The sequence below is a fragment of the Mesocricetus auratus genome, unplaced genomic scaffold (genome assembly GCF_017639785.1).
Source record: "Mesocricetus auratus isolate SY011 unplaced genomic scaffold, BCM_Maur_2.0 Super-Scaffold_100006, whole genome shotgun sequence".
NCBI lineage: Eukaryota > Metazoa > Chordata > Mammalia > Rodentia > Cricetidae > Mesocricetus > Mesocricetus auratus.
This window is the reverse complement of record NW_024429190.1, coordinates 94702347-94722587: the sequence shown is the minus strand read 5'-3', so window position 1 is coordinate 94722587 and position 20241 is coordinate 94702347. Positions and strand designations below refer to the sequence as shown.

General features: G+C 42.1%; 1 protein-coding gene across 1 annotated transcript; it reads right to left on the bottom strand.

Moving 5' to 3' along the window:
- Positions 1 to 6301: 6301 nt before the first annotated feature.
- Ghitm (growth hormone inducible transmembrane protein) lies at positions 6302 to 19050 on the bottom strand. Its single transcript, XM_005077611.4, has 9 exons — positions 18931 to 19050; positions 17320 to 17487; positions 16366 to 16465; positions 14906 to 15017; positions 14250 to 14391; positions 11099 to 11207; positions 9392 to 9580; positions 8864 to 9035; positions 6302 to 7535 (listed from the first exon to the last, which is right to left on the bottom strand). Exons 2-9 carry the CDS (start codon positions 17446 to 17448, stop codon positions 7451 to 7453), a joined length of 1038 nt encoding a protein of 345 aa, XP_005077668.2. The 5' UTR covers positions 17449 to 17487; positions 18931 to 19050; the 3' UTR covers positions 6302 to 7450.
- Positions 19051 to 20241: the final 1191 nt, after the last annotated feature.

The window sequence follows — 20241 nt, the reverse complement described above, 5'->3', positions numbered from 1 at the left end:
TCTGTTTTCTCTGCTCTCCCATGGCCACTGAAGGATGCTGCTGAAGCCCGGACACCAGTCTCTGTGCCCCTGATTGAAACAGCTCGCCTCCACTCACTGCTTTAGTTGAGTTCAATGACTTTGGAGTTCACATATGAGCACGTTCCTTTTGTTTCTGTGAGTCCCCCATCCCACCGAGACAGGGTTTCTCTGTGTAGCCTTGGCTGTCCTGGAACTTGCTCTGTAGATCAGACTAGACTTGAACTCACAGAGATTCACCTGCATCCCCACCGCCCAGCTCTGTGCCTCATTTGTTTCATTTAACACAATACCTAGGTTGTTGCTTATGGCAAATTTGCCTATTCAAGGTCTACTAGGATTATGTTGGACATACATGCCAGATGCCTTTTACAGGTAGATCAGTGGCTGGCCTACTCAGTCACAGATGGACAGACACTCAGGTTGATTCTCTGCCTTGGCTATTGTGAACAGGGCTGTGGTGAATACAGGTGTACAGATATCTTTGTGTCTAGGCTGGGCAAGGTATCTCTCCATATAGAATGGGCTCCACAAAGTCAGTTTGTGCATTAGTGTTAGGTCTTGGACCCACTGCCAGTGGCCTCATATATTGTCCCAGTCACACCACTGTCACCTATATTAAGGGAATCTAGTTCGGTCTTATTCAGGTTTCCCATTTGTCAGACCTGAGTCAGTGATCTCTCACTGGCTTGGGTCAGTTGATTCTGTGGGTTTCCCATCATGGTCTTGACTCTTTTGTTCATATTATTGCTACTTCCTCACTTTGATTGTACTTCAGGAGTTTGACCCAATGCTTGGTGTGGATTTCTGCATCTGCTTCCATGGCTAGCTCTTTTCCAATAGCAACCTGTTTCCAAACAGTGTCCAACCACCACTTGTGTTAAAAGATATCTGATGCTTTAGTAGCTACAGTAGACACACACACACACCCTGAATTTTAGGTCCTAGTTATAACAGGAGACAGACAACACTTGCACGTGTGTGTTTTGTTTGTTTTTCTTTTTCGAGGCAGGGTTTCAATGCAGCCCTGGCTGTCCTGGAGCTTTGTAGACCAGGCTGGCCTCAAATTGAGAGATCACTTGCCTCTGCCTTCAGAGTGCTGGGATTAAAGGCATGCACCACACTGCCCAGTGTACATGTAGACTTTGATGGAGAAAGCTGAGGACAAGAAGAGCCCATGTGAGACCTGACTAGAAGGGGGATATACATAGAGCAGGTTTTCTGCTTAGGGCTGAAGAACAGTAAGACGCCGCAGGATGGATCTCTTCTTCCCTTGCTACTCAGCAGCAGCCTTCCCAGAAGAGGTGTCACCTTGCTTCCCCACTAGAAGCCCCAGAATAAAATGGAGATTTGTGTGGAGCTGCTGGAGATGAGCAGTCCTGGGGTAAAGTCAACTCAGTTGGAGTAGTCAAAGTTGCAAAGCATGATGGGCCATGGGGGATTGAAGGTGTAAGGCCAGTGCTGCAGTGGGTCTGACTTTTCCCCCATGAACTTTCTAGCAAGTATTTCAGCAGTTACCACCGTCTCTCCATATGGATTTCCATGTTTAAGTACTACCCAAGGACTGGAGAGATGGTTCAGTAGTTAAGGGCTCTGGCTGCTCTTCCAGAGGACTCAGATTTGACTCTCAGGCTCACAAGACAGCTTACAACTGTCTTGGAACTCTAGTTCCAAGGAATGTGATAGCTTCTTCTGGCCTCAGGAACACACGTGGTGCACATATATACATGCAGGCACAACACTCATACACATAAAATACTAAGCAGGGTCAATTATACTATACTAAAAATTACCAAACTCCCCATTTGCTTACCAAATGATTTTTTCCTCGATTTACTAGTAAAAAAAATCTCATTTTTGCAGTTTACTATTTGTTATGTTTGTGCCTGTGTGTGCTGTGTGCACGTGGTGTGTATGTGTGTGTGTGTGTGTGTGTGTGTGTGTGTGTGTGTGTGTGTGTGTGTGTGTGTAGGCATATGCATGCATCCATGTATGAGCTGTGATGCCTGTGTGAAGATGAGAAGACAACTCACCGGAGTTGGTTCTCACCATCTACCATATGGGTCCTAGGAATAAAATTCAGGTTCATCAGGTTTGGCACCAGGTGCCTTTACCCACCAAGTCATCTTGATGCCCCCGACCCCATTTCATTAAGTAGAACCATTTATTCTACTTAAATGAGTCAGTTGATTATACTTGTTTTGAGACACCCAGAGTGGAATACTTGACTTTGAGCACAAGTAGAGTCCTGCAGACTTCATACCTTCCAACACCACACACAGTTTGATCGGGTCCTGCAGTGGAGCTGAGTTCTCTAAGTAGGTTGACACTCCCTCCATCTGCTGCCTGTGGATATGAGGCCAGACTTTCTTCTTCCCAGAAGCACCAAGACTTCTCAGAACAATTACTTTGGGTAATCCTTTTTTATTTTCTGGATGATCTTGAGCCACTTAAGTGTTACTTCTTGTGCTCCAACTATTACTTAAGTGTCTAATAGATACACCAAGCTCTAGAATGGTTCATGAGTCACCCAGGTGTGCTGACATCTGAATAGTGACTCAAGCTCTGAAGGACAGTTGAGACTTTAAAATCTCCACTTCTAGTAAAGGTTTTGGCCTTAAGCACTGTGTGATCCAAGGCCAGCAAGGCCAATTGCCCTCTTTTGGCACTATTAGACCTCTCATGGTCACTGGCAACCAGCTGCAAGCTTTCAGACTGACGTGCCTCTGGCCACTCATTCATTGTTTCAGGTTGGTGCCAAGAATTCCTTCAAGGACTATCAAATTTCATAGTCTTGTAAACAGATCACATTAACCAGTAAAACTCTCAACCTCTATTCACCATCTACTCTTAGTCATTCTGCACTGCCAAGATCAATCTATTCAATGTGCTTTCAGAACATAACTGGGCTGACCTGTTCATGCTTTCTTGTAATGCTCTCTGAAGCCCCATCCCCTTAAAAAAAAAAAGACACATGCAGAAGTTAGAGGAATAACATGCAGGAGTCTTTTTTCTCACTCTACCATGTAGGTACCCAAGATTGAACGAAGTCATCTCACTCTGTGGCATGTTAGCTGCTGAGCCATCTCACTAGCCTTCGTTAAAAACTGGTAAAATCTGGATGCAGATTGCTCAGTGGTTCACAGCACTGCTCTTCCAGAGGGTCTGAGTTCAGTTCCCAGCAACCACAAGGTGGCTCCCAACCACCTATAGTGAGACTGAGATCTGGTGCCCTCTTCTGGTGTGTAGGAATACATGCAAACAGAAATTATATGTATTCTGTTTTTAAAAGGTAGAGGCAATTATGTATGCATACATATCTCTGCAGTAGGATGTAAAGTGCTGTTGAATCTGCTCAGGGGTGATATAGTTCCATCTTGGTTGTTCTGTCTAGCTTTTGAGGACCTCCCAGACTGATTTCCAGATAGTTTACACTCAACCCTGTTCAATGATTCCCCTTTACTCATATCTTTGAGAACATTTGTTTTCATTTATATCTTGATCTTGGCAGTTCTGCATGAGGCCCAATTCACAATAAGCTAGGAAATGGCATCACCAAGATGTCAATCATCTGATGATGGTTAAGTAGAACCAGAAAAACAATAGAGTGGTTGCCAACAAAAAGACAAAAGCCCCTTATATGCAGAGCCTAGCTTTGACTTCTGTTTTATGTTCAACCTGGAGTACCTGTGGAAGCCAGGAAACTGGAAATGAGCCATTGGGACTGGTTGCCTTAAGGGAGAGGCTAGTAAAATACAAGTATAATCAAAGTAGAGAGGGGATGCTGGGGGGGGGTAGAAAAGTTGAGGCACAGAGAGGGTGGGGAATGAGGAAACATGGTGGGCAGAAGACTCAACAAGGGGGAAAGGGACATGGGGCAAAGCTGTACGGAAACCCGGGATCTTCTGGCCAAAGAAAAAAGCCCCAGTAGAGGGGACAGTAGAATACAGGTTACAGGAAAATGGAGGAGATTCTTCAGATTAAGTGAACATAGGGTGATCAGTGTAGAGTGGGTGGAGGGATGCTAGCAAAACTAAGGATACATAAAGTCTTATGGAAGTCAGTAAGTTGTAAGCTAATATATATGAATTTGAGGCTCCCAGGTGTGTTTAAAGGAAAATTTCAGTGCCAAGAATGGAATCTTGGAGTCACTGGTCTAGTAGGCCCAAGAGGCACTAAATAGGCTGTAACCATTCCTCCTTGTTGCCCACCATAACTAGATGGCAAAACACTATTTCTCAGGACAAAATAAAATTTGAAATGGCTAACCAACCTACAGAGTGCTAGAAGGTGTTGAGCAGGTTGTTGCTCTTATTTGATGCTGGGCCCTGAATGCTACAATACTGAGTTGTGGGCAAGATGTGGCATGAAGATTATGAAGGTAACCAAGTGCTTTCTGTTTGGATATGGTCTGTGCCTCAGGAAGGATTCCGTATTTGGTACTGTAAGCTTTTAACTTGGGAGATCATAAACCCTAGGGGATGAAATCTGTTTTGCTAAAATGTCATGTTAACTTCCAGTTATATGTATCAATACCCATAGCCTAGCACTGCTTTCAACTTTGGTTGGATGAGCTTCTTTTTTGCAGTGGGCAGTGGTTAATGCAGACTCACAGCTAACTAAAGTACTGAGGATAAATGACTGGGGACTCAGCTGTGGATGGATTATCTATAGCAACCCCACCATTCAAAGCTCAGGGAAGTTCAGAGTGCAAAGAAATTTAGGAAAGAGTGCTGTCAAATGCTGACTTCCGAACATGGTCACTACATGCATCAACTCACAGTATCTGTGATTACTTGCACGAGATCCGCCCAGGCAAAATCCCAGAATGGAGGAACCTGAGGTCCCACCCTCCCAGAAGTTTGTAGTTGATGGCAGCTGAGGGAATCACTCTATCAGAACACATATCCAAGTGCATATGGACTCTGGGTTATTAATAAAAAAAAAAGAGGGGCTGAGGGAGACGGAGCACACAAGGGTGTTGGGCACAAGAGGGAACAAGGAGTGGGTAGTTGTGGTAAATGTGTAAAATTTTCAAATACTAAACAAACAAAATCTCCATGCACAGGTTGGAACAATGTACACATCACTTGGCAATTACACGCCTCCAAGCTTGTTCAAATAAGTTTAAAAACCTTCTAAGCAATCCCAAGGGCCTGTGATCTAATATTTCAAATGATACAAATTTTGTTTTTTGCCTAAAACCTACTACTTTCCATGCCAACTCCATTCTGTGAGGAAAATATCTGCTCATCCACCCAGGATATATTAAGATCCAAGGACCCAGGTCTTTCCTTTATCACTTCAGATCTACTGCCTAACACCACATTTAATATAACTCATTTTATAGTCTTTATTGTTTCAGCAATGAAATTGCTATAAAATATCTCATTAAAATAAAACCACCAGCAGCAGGCAAAATAGCTCAGTGGGTAAAAGGTACTGCTGCTGAGCCTAATGACCTGAGCTGCCTTGCCACCCACATGGTGGGAACCCTTCAAGTTGTCCTGATTATCACATACTCACAGGACACCATGGTATGTGCACCCATATATGTAAAAGAACCCCTGATCTTACCAATTTCTACCTGACACCCCTGTTGAAGTCATGCTGTTGTTTTGTGAGTAACCATATAAAACGAAGGATGAAACTTTGTGCTCTAAACTGCAACTGAAAACTATAGGTCGTTTACTATTTCAATTCAAGTCTGGGAGGTGGTGTCAGTGCATGCTTTTAATCCTAGCACTCAGAGTTAGAGGCAGAGGCAGGCTGATCTCAGTGAGTTCAAGGTCAGCCTGATCTACAAAGCAAGTTCTAGGCAGCCAGGGCTGTTAAACAGAGAAACCCTGTCTCAAAAGAATCAAATAAAGATTTCAACTTAAAATGACAGTGAAACTTCATGGAGACTTGAATCTACAGAAATTAGGCATTTTTTCTTTTAACTTAAGGGAAAAAACAAAACAAAACAAACAAAAAAACCCCAGCAGCAACAGCTAAAATTACTGACACCCAACCATTTCTGAGTTTTGCCTTAACCCCACAGGGTAGATGTCTCCATCTTACAGATGAGGAAATTGGGTGTGGGGAAATTAGGTAATTTGTCCAGGTTCATAGAAGAAATCAGTGAACAGAGTTGAGATCCAAATAGAGGATGGCTATCCAGCCACAAGTGCCATCTTATCAGACTGCAGTATGTACTTCAAAGCAAATGTCCATGTTGCTTTCTTGCTCAAGACTCCAGTAAGATGGATGTTTCAGGGAGAAAAATGTACAGCACTCACCATCTGGCTAGAATTTTTATTTTAGAAATAAGCATTCTGTGTACTTTAAAATGATTAAACTAGTTATTTCTGGATTACTGTAATAAATATTTCTCAAAAATAGCAACTGTGTATATATTCAGACTTCACTGGTGTGCCCCCCCCCAAAGTGATCTGTATCAAAACCTTACAAATGTAAGTACACAGAGAGAACGTGCTAAGGGAGAGTAACGAAGCACCTCTCTGTTGTTTTTCAGTCAAATATTCCCCCAAATCAACTAAGTCTGCTTTGCTTGTTCATGCTTAACCTGAGAGGAACATAGAAAAAAGGCTCCTAATCTTAGCATAAGCCACAAGGAGGTTTTTCTGACAGCTGTCAAAGTTGTGATGAGAAAAGCAAGCATGCTTTCAATTAGACACTGAGAAAATGCCCAACACACCTCCGCAACTACAAATACACTGTATATTTGAAAGCAAATCTCGTGCTTTGAAGTACATTATAGTGAGCACAGTTTTAAGGGCCTTTGTCTTAGAAGACTTCACAGTAAAATTCACATATACATAATTCCACCAGGGTCTCTATAGGGTTAACACTAACAATGCAGGATATCCCAACAATGAGCAACCAGGAGGCCACTGATAAGCACAGGGAGAAACACCTGTGTCAGACCAGCAACAGTGGTGTTTCCACATCTCAGTCGTCTCTCATTGGCTCACAACAATCGATGCTGTCCTAAGCTTTCAAAACATGACTGCAAGTGACTTTTTACTTCTCCCTGATTCTATACCAAAACCTCCATGTCACTCACGACCTTAGATATTCTGCAAGTTACACAAAATATGTACACACAAATTTGCTATATTTTACTTACCCTATAAATTAAAAAAAATACTTGAAATCTTGTAACAATTTTTAGTTCACATTCACCAAAGTATTTTTAAATTACTCAAACATGACAGTTGAAAATGTATGTGCTTATTTGGAAGACATCTACTGAATTTATTCTCTAAAAGAAAAGGCAAGCCTGAAGGGTCACATTACTGAACATTTAAACATGGTGACAGGTTATCTTCCTAAACCTCAAAGGAGTTTTGCTAGTGCACATTGTAATGACTGTCTGCTCCTAAAAGCAAGCGAGCATCAGTAAGCAGAGACATCACAAGCCGCCACTTCACTTCTTTCTGTTGCTTCCAGTTGCTAGCATAGTCGCAACTCGCATAAATATATTTAATGTATCCATGTAGATTCCCAACATCCTAGGAAAGAAAATTTAGAAAAGATTATTTAGAAAATAATACTCATTATTCCTAGTGTTACTACACGGAAACTAAAAATATAATGTTTAAATGTCAGCTAGAGTCCTAAACCAGATGATGCTCAGTTTTCCTTCTGGTAGAATCATCTTTTAAATGCAGAACACACTTTTTTAAAAGGATTATGTATTCTTTGACATCCTGCTATGAGTATCAAAGCTGGGTGTCAGACAATGGCATAACCAAAACAAATTAAAAAAAACATACCTTTAAAAAACTTGCAAGACAGTCTGGCATTTTCAAATAGAATATATCCATTTCATCCTCTTTAAGAAAGCTGCTATAAAACTCCAAGTGTTATAGCAACCAACGTTTTAAAAAGCTATTACATGATTTTATTTTTAGGTAAAGGAAAGCATTACTAAAAATGTGAGAGACACTTTGAAGCTCTAGGCAGAATCCAAGAAAAGTGAAAACACTATTTTATTTTATATTACTGAATGTCAACTAGAGTTGAGTGTCTCTAAAACAAACACAAGGATAAATGTTTTCCAAACTAGTTTCCCTTCCTTAAACACTCTAGTTAATTACATGCATTCCAACACAGAGTGTTTGTAACTGACCTCTAAATGTTACACACAGCAGCAATGGAATCAGTTTTCTAAGTAAAGAGCCAAAACTATACTCCAACTTAGCAAAATTTAACCTGATGGAAGTCTCAGTACTGTGTGCTGAGATTTGGAAATATAATCTTCAAGACAAACAGGGCTGGAGAGATGATGGCTCAGCAGTTAAGAACTGCTTTTCTATTCCCAGCACCCTCATTACAGCTCACAACTGTCTAACTCCAGTTCCAGGGATGGCAGCCTTATAGGCACACATGCAGACAAAACACAGATGCATATAAAATAAAAAGTAAATAAATCTTAAAACAACAAGAGAAAAAAACAGACATGCACCACAGGGACAATGGCAGATGAAGATGAAGGTGGGCATCTACTAGTCAAGGATTACCAGCAGTGATAGAGCAGCTGAGAGATAGAGGACATATTCTCACTCAGGGCCTTCAAAGTTCCCCACTGTGCTGTATTTCGAGACAAGGTTTCTCTGTTTAACAGCCTTAGCTGTCTTGGAACTCACTCTGTAGACCAGCCTGGCCTCAAACTCAAGAGATCTGCCTGCCTCTGTCTCCCATGCCTTGTCTGAAGAGAATAAATTTAAGGCCACCTATCTTATGGTCCTTTGCTATAGTGTTACCCTGTGAAACTAACACAGATGGAAACAAATAGCCGTGCCCATGTAATTCAGCAGAAACAGGAAGGTTTACTTACGCATTGATGGGATCATACTTTTGAACGCCATACATTGGTGTTATTTCTGCACGTTTGATTACTTTCTGAGTATCATACAGAAGGAACATACTGAAAAGAACTAATCCACCATATACTGCCACTGAGTACAGAGTGGCACCAGCCACTGTGGTAGGGGGAAGAAACATAGACCCTGAAACGAGGGGAAAACATAGAATGCATTTATATAGATATGGGCTTTCTTGCGACTGGACTTATAGCTTTCATTATTTAAGCTACCTTGGTATATCTGATATTTGAGTAGGTGCTTATACAATCTCATAGACTGTCATTCCTCCAATGGGTTAGTTACTTGCCAACATTAGAACAATTTCCAAGTCAGCTTGATCATTTTGGAGATATTTAATAAAATGAATACTTAACCATAAGCCAATATTTTATGATGTCAAATAATCAAACCCCACCAAATTAGCCTATCTTTTAAACAATTTTTAAAACTAAATCTTAATGCTTCAGGATACCCGAACCCTTCAAAGCATAGCAGCTTACCTACTGAAGACACAAGGACAAGACCCAGGCCCACTCCCAGGGGCGCTCCCATGTTCAGAAACTTCTCACTGGGTGCGCACATGGCCACAGTAGAGAGGCCTCCTACGATGCCAGCGGTGTACCATGCAGCTCTCAGGAGAAGAGGCCCCCCTAAGATCGTCAGGGGAGCCACCACTGCACCCATCACACCTGGGAAAAGAGCAAGGTCATGTTAGAGATCTACCAAATGACCAAAAGAGAAAATGTCACTGTGAAGGTTATCTTAACACTGCACCTTATATCAAACAATGTTGGTACAGTAAATTTCACATTTGGGTAGTTCTACCCTACCATCCAAATTATAAGTCAGTATCTGTGGTTATACAAATTCTTTATCACATCACCATTGGGTCACAATTCAAAATACAAACAGTAGCCTGCATTTTTAGTAATTTTTTAAGAGTCTGTGTAGGTCACTATTTCAATCAGAGACCACCAATAGATTTCACAATTACATAAGACAGAACTGATACAATGCCAAACAAAGAGCTGAAGGTGAAACCTACTGATGCCCAAAGGGAAGAAAATAAACTGAAAGAAAGTGTGTGATGAAACTTGGAAATGTAGAGGTTTCCCAGGCACTCAATGGATCTGCCTCACTTAATAGGAGCAGTCTCATTTCAGTCCATAAAAAGAAACCTCAGAGCCAGATGGTGGTGATGCACACCTGTAATCCCAGCACTTGGGAGGCAGAGGCAGGCAGATCTCCGAGTTTGAAGCCAGTTTCATTTACATAGTGAGTTCCAGGACAGCCAGTGCTATACTGTGAGGCCTTGTCTTGGGGGGGGAGGGGAAGGATAAGCAACCAACCTCCCCAAAACAACCCCCAAAAAACTAAACAAAAAACCCCACAAAACAAACAAAAACAAAAAACCAAAACAAATATTACAGGAACATGTTACAGCCAATCACCAAACATCAGTGGAACCCCTCAAACTGATATGAAATTATTTCAACAGAGAAGTAACATAGTTGCTTCCTTTGGTTTTCACGTCCTGGGGAGCAAGCCAGGGCCTTGTGCAGCAAACCTAATACCACTGAGTTACATACCTTTTGAGGAAGTGCCTCTCCTGTCTTTAAACCTGTAATCTCCCTGACTCAGCCGCCTGAGTATTGAATCACCTGATCTGGCTCTTGTTTTAAATTACTATTGTATAAGCATGTGTACATAGTATGTGTGTATATGCCTATGCCATGCCATGCTGTGGAGGTCAGAGGGCTACTCTGTAAAGTTAGTTCTCTTCTATCTTTATGTGGGGGCCCCCGGGCATGAGTACAGCTTACCAGGCTTGTACAGCAATTGCCTTTATCTGCTGAGCACCTTAGTGGCCTCTCCCTCTTTTCCTATACATAGTTTATCTCATAACATAACCTCAGAGCTATCTTAATACCAACCTTCAATACCAATACCTTTAAAGCAAAGGCCTGGCAACTGTACCAACAATGACTATATGAAAACTGGTTTCTAAAAATGAGGCTTACCAACTGAAGAGACATTCAAAAAGGCCAATATTTAAGTGAGATGTTTTAAGAAACTGAAGTAGGAAGACAGCAAGTTGTAGGCCAGTCTGGCATGCAAATGTAGACCTTGTCTCAAAAAAACGAACAAATAACAGGAAAGTGAATAATATTCGAGGCGGTTTAATAAGAAATTGAAATAGTACATACCAGAATGAAGCATCCAAGCCAGATGCTTAGGGCCTGGGCTCTGATCATAGGGTATTGATTGTACCAGCATTCCAGCTCCAATCATGGCTGCAAAGGTTGCACCAATTGTCTGGAAGACACATTAAAAAGCCAAACAGGCCCTTAAAGTAGAAGCCCACAGTCAAGTACGACTATAAAGAATAAGAAACTGAATCCTGTTTTCTCTAGTTTCTGGTCATTTCAGCTTTAGTAAGAACACATTAGCAAGAGTGCCCTCTACTGCCACAGAGATAACTTTCAACCTGATGTAAAGCATAGGAAAATGAATCAGCTGTTTTTGTGCAGAATAAGAAAAACCAATGCTAAAAAACATACTGGATTCTACCTCATTGTTTTCTAATAGAGAAGTAATTACTACAAACTGTTCCATGTATCCTTTGTTCATGAAAATTTCTAGTTGTTTATTTCAATTGTATATTTTTCTTTAAAAAAACTCTCATTTCTGCTTTTAACCTTTCCATAATCTACATTTTAGTGATACTAAACAGACAGAATTGAATAAATGCTCCCAAGTTTTGTTTCCCTAATTGTGTCCTCTGTGCCTTTAAGAATGCATGGTGGTACACACCTTTAATTCCAGCACTTGGGAGGCACAGTCAGGTGGATCTCTTAATTCAAGGCCTGCCAAGTCTACAAACTAAGTTCTAGGACAGCCGGGGCAAAATAGATAGACCCTGTCTCAAGAAAGCCAGTGCCAGCCCTGTCTACAAAATGAGTTCTAGAACAGTCAGGGCTGATAGGAAGACCCTGTCTCAAAAAACAACAACAACAATAAAAAACAAACACACAAACAAAAAACACCCTGGCAAGCCAGTGAGATGGATCAGCAGCAGGTAAGCTACTTACTGAGCACCAAATATAAGCTGAGGACCAGAGTTCTATCCTCAGAATCCACAGATGTGGAAAGGAGAATAATTTCCATAAAGCTGTCCTCTGACCTCTAGATGTGAGACACCCATTAAGCTTATCTCAGAAATTCTTCTAGTAGGCACTTTGCCCAAAAGTGGCAGATATCATTACTGTTTCAAAGGCACTTGAGAAGAACTGTGCTTTCCTGCCTATCTGTATCACCTCCAAATGGCTCCACCCTCCTTTCTATAACATCTACCTAGCTCTCTCAACTACTTCTCTTAACTATTCTTAGTAGCAGAAGAGAGCAACATTTTGCTGCAGAGGTCACATTCTCACCAAAAGCTTGTCAGTTTTGGTATTGTATTTTTATGTACATTTTAACCTTTCAGAATACTGCTGTGTTTATGCTAAGCATCATTTTAATTATTTGCTTGATTCAAACTGACTTTCCTAATGAGAACTCATCTTCACTTATTCTTTAGCTCCATAAACCAACTTCTCTTTAGGCTAGGAGAGTCAGGAGACTCACTCAATAAGCACGGTCCTAAGAGTTCAAATGGCTGTATTATTATTATAATGGTTTTCCTTTCAGTGAGCATGATCCTTAGACTATGTAATGTCTAAATTATCATACGTTCTCCTCTTGGCATACGCAATGTAGGAAATATCATAGATTCTGGGTTTATTATTACATTATATGTAATTTATATCTCTTTCCTTTACTGGACTCACATTTGATGTTCTAATCCCTCATTCTGAGACTTACTGGCACAGCTGATCATACCTGCTTTATGTCTCCCACATTAGTTCTTAGCATTCAAACAGAAGCAAATTTTCTGCCACCCCAGACTGTGCAGTGGTCTCTGTTAGGTACTTTGCTCAGCTTGGAAATCAAAGATATCCTTCCTAACCATGTCCTCTCACTTGAAATCTCACTCTGAATGGGACCGTAAACCGCTTTTCTCATTAGGTCTTCCTAGCTCCTAGCTCTTCTCCTTTGTTCTGCTGTACTGGACTTGTCCTTTTTTGAAACCAAAATGTTTCAGCAAAACATGTAGCCATACCCTGCATAACTAAGTCTCAGGAGTTAGAGTGATGGCTCAGAAAGCTATTCCAGTGGACGCAGGTTCAAGACTCAGCACCCACATGGAAGCACACTTACTATAACTCAGGTTCCATCGGATCCAACATATAAGCATGCAAGCAAAACACATTGCACATGAAATAAGAAAGAACTAAGTCTCTTCCACAGAACTGCCCTGATGGCCTGAGACAAAGTCCTTCAGCTGACTTTTTACTTCTTTCAACTTTTATTTCTTATTGCACATCCTGCATGGTGCACTCTAGATCTCCGCCCCAACAGAGCAGGAGCAGAACCCATACAGCAAGTGCTTAAGAAACATCCATTCACTTTGCTGGGCAGTGGTGGCTCATGACTTTGATCCCAGAACTCAAGAAGCAGAGGCAGATAGATCTCTATGTGTTTGAGGCCAGCCTGGTCTATAGATGAGTTCCAGGACAGCCAAGACGACCATAAGAAGAAATGCCCATTGAACAGAGCACATGCACAAAAGCAGAGCTCAGGGGCAGCAGTGCCACAGTAACTAATCTCCTCTAACACCGAGGAGCTTGAGCATTTACTTCATCTGTTTAAGAAACAGTTTCTCTGAAGCCCTGGCTATCCTAGAACTTACTCAGAGATTTGCCCACCTCTGCATCCCAAGTGCTGGGATTAAAGGAGAGTGTTGCCATCACCAGGTATTTACTTTTTAGCAAGTGGGTACAAAATAGAAGTTGTTTGTTATCTGCTCCTAAGTTCAGTTTTCAACTCCTTTGATCTGACTAAAACATATATGATTAAGAGTAATAAAGTACTCTTCCATTTAATGTCCTCTTCCTTTCCCAAAATATATATTTTAGGAAATCTCCCCTGTATCAAGAACCAAACCTACAGTTCTACAGATTCTAGGTAGGTTTTTTTACTACTGAAATATTAATGGCCCCACGTCATGAATTTTTGTTAATTTGTTTTTAGAGACCAGGCTTTTTTGCAGCCTGTCCTGGAACTTGCTCTGTAGACCAAGCTGGTTTTGAACTCACAGAGATCTGCCTGCCTCTGCCTCTTGAGTACTGGGATTAAAGGTATATGTTCTACTACTGCCTGGTCGTAAAATCTTTTGATCTTTACACCAAAAAGCAACAAAACCAACCAATCACCCAACACCATCTTCCCCACAAAAATAGCAAATCGCTAACTTACCACCCAAGAGCCTCTCATCATGAAGTTCATTAGAGCAGGTGTTCTGGCTACTGCCCAGGCAGACAAAGCTGTCAAACCAATACTCCCTGATAAGTACATGTAAGTAGAATGAATTCTATCCTTCACATACTGAGGCCAAATTCTGTAAGAAACACGACAAGGTTAGCTTATTTGTGGCTGTAAATTCAGATGAAATCATTTGTTAGATACAAAAGACTATAATAAATCACTTTAATGTTCTCAATTTAATTATGATGGAAACAATAATTATTACTGGTTTTGATTTTTCAAGATAGGGAGACTGTCCTGGACCCTGCATCCTAAGTGTTGGGATCAAAGGTGTACCACTACACCCAGCTATGATGTAAATAATTATCTTGGAGCTACTGGAGATTAAATGATACAAGCATGTATTTGATACACATAAAAAACAATATATTTTCTCTTTTTCTGAATATATAACCTTGGTAAAAGATGCTTATTTAGGTTGAATAAATATATGACAAATGAACAAGAGACTATATATAATTCATGCATATTCATAAACGAAAACCAGACAAGGCATTCCAAAAGTGACTAGAGACTCAAGAATGGGAAGAAAATGGGAACCTTTATTTGAAGGAAGGATTTTGGTTGTTTGGGAACAGTTTACTTACACAGCCTTTTCGATAGCTCCAATCTCATTAGACATTCCCAAGCCATAGTAGCACAGCGCTCCAAGACCAACAGCTGCTCCTCCAGCAACAAACCACCTTCCCATCTGATCAACTGCAAGCACACAGCAAACACAGGGCAGGGTCAGCACATGTTAACCAAAGTGCTGGGGTAAACATTCAAAATACCCAGGAGGGGATCAAATCCTAACTGCTTCTTTACAGCAGTCTCATGGGGTACACAGACAATTTTCAACATTAGGAGACCTGGAAGGAAAGGACACTCCTGAAACAAATGTACAATAATCACTACAAAGAATAGAGGAGTATTTTGGTATAAATGTATACATAACTGTTAAAGCACTTGGGAGATTGAGGCAAAAAACCATGAGTCTAGGACCAGCAGGGTCTACACAGCAAGAACTTATCCCAGATGAATAAATAAATGTTTAAAAAAATAAAATAGTATCAGTGATCCCACACTTGTATTAACCCAAGTGAAGTTTTAGGTGAGTCTAGAGAATCAACAAAGAAAAATGCTATTAATGCTTATGTAACCGAAAAAAGGACAGATGTTCTTGCTTTAGAATACTGAAAATTTTATCAACTTCCAGGCAGATGCTTATAGAGAACATCTTACTCTCTTCAACTTAAATTTGTTCACTAAGAATATTATTGGAAAAATCATGATTTGTTCTCTGTGGTCAAGACTCTATCAAAAAGAAATTCTTTCCATGATACTGATTAGGGCTTTCCCCAACAGTGCCATTTCCAAGTTAAGAAGCAGAGCTTTTGTTTAAATAGTTTAGGGAAGAATATTAATCTGGTTCCAGAATTTTTTTGGTGGTTTTTTTTTTTTTTTTGGATTTTTGAGACAGGGTTTCTTTGTGGCTTTGGAGGCTGTCCTGGAACTCGCTTGGTAGTCCAGGCTGGTCTCGACTCACAGAGATCCGCCTGCCTCTGCCTCCCGAATGCTGGGATTAAAGGCGTGCGCCACCAACGACCGGCTGGTTCCAGAATCTTCAAAGTTAAAATTCAAACTATGAATCAAAGTGACTTCATTAAGATAATGCCTTCCTACGGGCTACAGATCTGGCTCTGTAGTTAAGAGCTTTTTTGCTGCTCTTTCAGAGGATCTGAGTTCAGTTCCCAGCACCCACATCAGTTGGCATATAGTCACCTAAAACTTGAGTCTCAGGGGATGAGAGCTCTTCTAGTCTCTGTTGGCACTGGCACACACCTGGCCAGTGTCAAAGGTTTATAATTAATATAAGTCCCTGTATGTTTATTTGGAACTGAATGGCTACAGGACTGGGCAGGACAGAAACTTCCAACCATATAGATGTGTAACCTTTCTTGCAAAAAATACACATATGCATGTTTGAATGTATTTTCAGGAAACTGTTCATGGGTTTCTTAAACACGTGTAGCAGCTTCATGTTAAATACTGAACTTCCACCTACTTTTAAAGATTTTTTCCAATGATGGTTCAAAAGCTGCCTCTTTCAGTCCTTGGCCAGTTTTCCCACGGTGAATCCTAACTCTTGTCTTGGTAGCATATTCCTGCCATTTACAAAAAAAGACATGTACCATTCAGACCAACAGTATATCAATAAAGCAGAGGCCTTTTTACACTAATACAGTGTCAGTATAAAAGTTAATGAAGATTAGATGTAGGCTGACCTGTGCTCCATATTTGAAATGACTCTACAATTTTCCCCAGGTAGTGAGGGTTGAATCTAAAGTCTCATGAACAATAGGAAAGCACTCAGTCATTTAGCTAGTTCTTTTTCAGTGTTAGTGAAGTTATTTTAAGGGGAATATACCCTCTTGTAGCTACTGTATCCTCTTTACTTCACATTTAAAAACATCCATGGTATACTCATTGAAATGCTAGAAGATGGATCTATTAGCTTGCAATCTCAGCACCTGGGAGCATATGGCAGGAGAAATCACCATTTGGACCAGCTACAGGAAACAGCCTGTTGCCAAAGGAAATGGGCCTTTCTAGAGAATGGACAGATTTTTAGCCTTATCTAAGCAAAACCTGTAAGGCCATCTTTAGTAACTAATTGATAAGCTGAACCATCTGATAGTATCTCTGGATTCTCAAACATTTGAATACAGCTCCCACATACAATTCTTTTGCTGTACCATCTAACTCAGTTCCCCAACGTTTACTCTCAGTTTTCTGAGTCAGAAACTAGAAACGTAAAGTATAGAACCTCTTTCATTTGTGATAGTGATGTAAATCGATAGGGAGAAAGCTCACTGGAAACTTTACTGTTGCTTTATTTAGTAAGTCACTAAGAGAGAGTAAGCTACACACTACCAGACACTCTCACAGATAACCCATTAATTAACCAACAAAACACCCAGATGGGGGTGGAAACCCACACTGAAAAAGCATTCTTTACCCTGCTGGGTGTTGAGAGCCATTGATTCTTCGTGATGGAATTCTTCACAAGTGGGGAGGCCTTGGTGAAAGTGGGCTGGAAAACCCTGGAAGGCAGTGTCCGGAGACACACGAGCCTTGCAGCCAGCATGGTGGGTGATACACCGGTTCACTAAGCAGATCTGAAACGCTAGTCAGAAAGGTAGAGAGGAAAAAACAAGTTAATTGAGAAGGGAACAGAAGAGTCAAAGAACAGAAATAACAAATTAAGGTTCTGCAGAAAAAAAAAATCACAACAGTGGCCTCATTACTTCTTAATGTTGAATCCTCCCTTTGCCCCTTTTAACTCATGACATCCAGTTTGGGATGGGTCATCCAATATAAATTATAATTTGACCATATATCTACATATAATCCAGATATACAATACAGAACGAGCTTTTATGTTAACACAACTATAATTTTGACAGATTTTACAACTGTAGTGTTGACTGATATTTATACCATCATTCAATGAGAGTAATGTTAAAAGAATCTGTGTAACTTTTCAGCACAGCTAAAACATCCAAGGTGAATAACCAGTTGAGGTCAAAGTGTGCAAGACTAAAAAGGTATCAACAGAAGCTACACATGTAAATGTCTAGTAAATACGTCAAAAATTAAAATACGACAGACACATCCAAATTAAGTTAATTTATTCCACCACTACATAACATTCGATCAAAATAAACATTAATTGTCCAGCCAGGTTTCCCTATTAAGACTCCTTCCGGTGTCCTCAACAGAGTAAACAAGCAACTCTCTCCTAACACATTATTTGAATTGAATTGTCTTAGCTCCATAACTATAACCGATTATGTGGAGGGTTGTGTTTTTGTAATGTTAAAAGCACATTTCAGGCTACTGAGTTCCGATGAATCTTGGGCAAGTAACTATCCTTTCGCGTCCCTCCCCTCCCCACCCCGCTAGTAAATACACGAAAATTGGAGCAAAGCAGAGCCGTGGGGTTCGGAAACGGCCCAAGATTTACCTTAAAAGTCCAGGAATGCAATGAGAAAACAAATTTTAACTAGCGCCTTCAAAGTCTGCTTTAAAATACCCGAGGTTCTTCCACAGGGACTCACAAGGGGACAGAGCTCTAGACTCCTGACCTTGTAGAAAGAGCCGAGAGCCCTTCGCGGACTTTCACGCCATTACATCATCTCAACCCAGTGGCTTTCCTTAGGCTTCAGCCTGCTGACGCGGACCGGGGCGCGGAGAGCGGCCTCGCGTGGAGGAAGAGGCCGGGACGGTTACCTGCCGCGGGTTTATTTCACGGAGGCCCTGCCTCTGAGACGCGCACCCGGGCTAGCTTTGTACGAACCGCGGCCGGCCGGCCCGAGAGCCCCCGGCTCCTTCCCTGTCACCGCAGCCTTCGCGACCGCGCGCCACCCCACGCCACCCTCAGCCTGGCCAGCAGGACGGCCGCGCGGGTCCCCGAGGGGCTGACTCCGCGTCTCCGGCCCAGGAAGAGGCGCCGCGAGGGCCGGGCCCGCCTTCCCCGCCCGCCCGCCGGCCCGCGGCAGCCGGCCCGCACCCCGCCGTGACCAAGCCCGTCCCCGGGCCTGGGATTCTCGGGCTCGCCGGGCCGTACCTCAGCTCCGGTCACCGCTACCACGAGGCTCCCCTCCCTCCGGGCTGGCCAAACCGAGAGCTCCCGACCTCCGTCTGCCCGCTTCCGCCGCGGCTGCGCGACTCACTGCGTCACGCCACATCCGGACAAAAGGTAAATAGCACGGGCAGCCAATCAAAAGCCAGCTTCTGACGGAAGGCAGGGCGGGCGCCGTGGGGGAGGCGGGGTCTTGGCTTGGGGGACCCGGACCAATGGAGATTTGCGGCCGGGAACGTCACAGTCAGCGTCCATTTTGGGTGTGGTCTCCGAAGCCGGCGCGGCCATCTTTGCTCTTGGCAGCCCCCTTTCCTGCGCCCTGTTTTGTCCGGTCGCAGACCACCTGTTAGAGAGGGCGTGGCGGGCACACCCTTAGCTGCAGCACCAGGGAGGCGTTTGGATCTCCGTGAACTCGAGGCCCACCTGGCATTACTTTCGTTATTCGATGGAGGGTCAACAATGAATTTGCACATCTAAGTTGGATTTTTAATTCCATTCGATAGTCGTCATAAAACCCGTTTTATGCCGGGCGTTGGTGGCGCACGCCAGCACTCGGGAGGCAGAGGCAGTTCCAGGACAGCCTCCAAAGCCACAGAGAAAGCTTGACTCGAAAAAACAAAAACAAATAGGAGAAATAAATAAATAAATAAATAAATAAATAAATAAATAAATAAGTAGAACACGTTTTGCAGCGAGAACAATTGATTTGGGTTAATCGTGTGATCGCAGTGGCTGGCACGATATTTACCAACCCTAAGAGTTTAACTTTGGTTAATTGCTTTAACTTTTATCACTGCTGGGTCCCAGGAGACTGTGGCTAGACAGGATGACTTGCACTATGTGATATGTACTTGATACCCTCTCCTTTTAATTCACTACGTGAATTTTAGGGGATTTGACACTGGTTTTTGTAAGTTAATTATAAGGCCCAGGACCAAAAACCTTTTTTTTTTTTTTTCTTCGAGACAGGGTTTCTCTGTGGCTTTGGAGGCTGCCCTAGAACTCTCTCTGTAGACCAGTTCCAGGTTGATCTCAAACTCACAGAGATTCACCTGCCCCTGCTTCCCGAGTGCTGGGATTGAAACCGTGTGCCACCAACACCTGGCCCCCAATTTTTTTTTTTTTTGTATTTATGGGATGAAAGGATCCATCTAAGCATTTTCAGTGTTTTGCTTTTGTTAGTAAAATACATAAACTAGCCAGGCAGTGCTGGCGCAAGCCTTTGATGCCAGCACTCGGGAGGCAGAGGCAGGCGGTGCTCTGTGAGTTCGAGACCAGCCTGGTCTACAAGAGCAA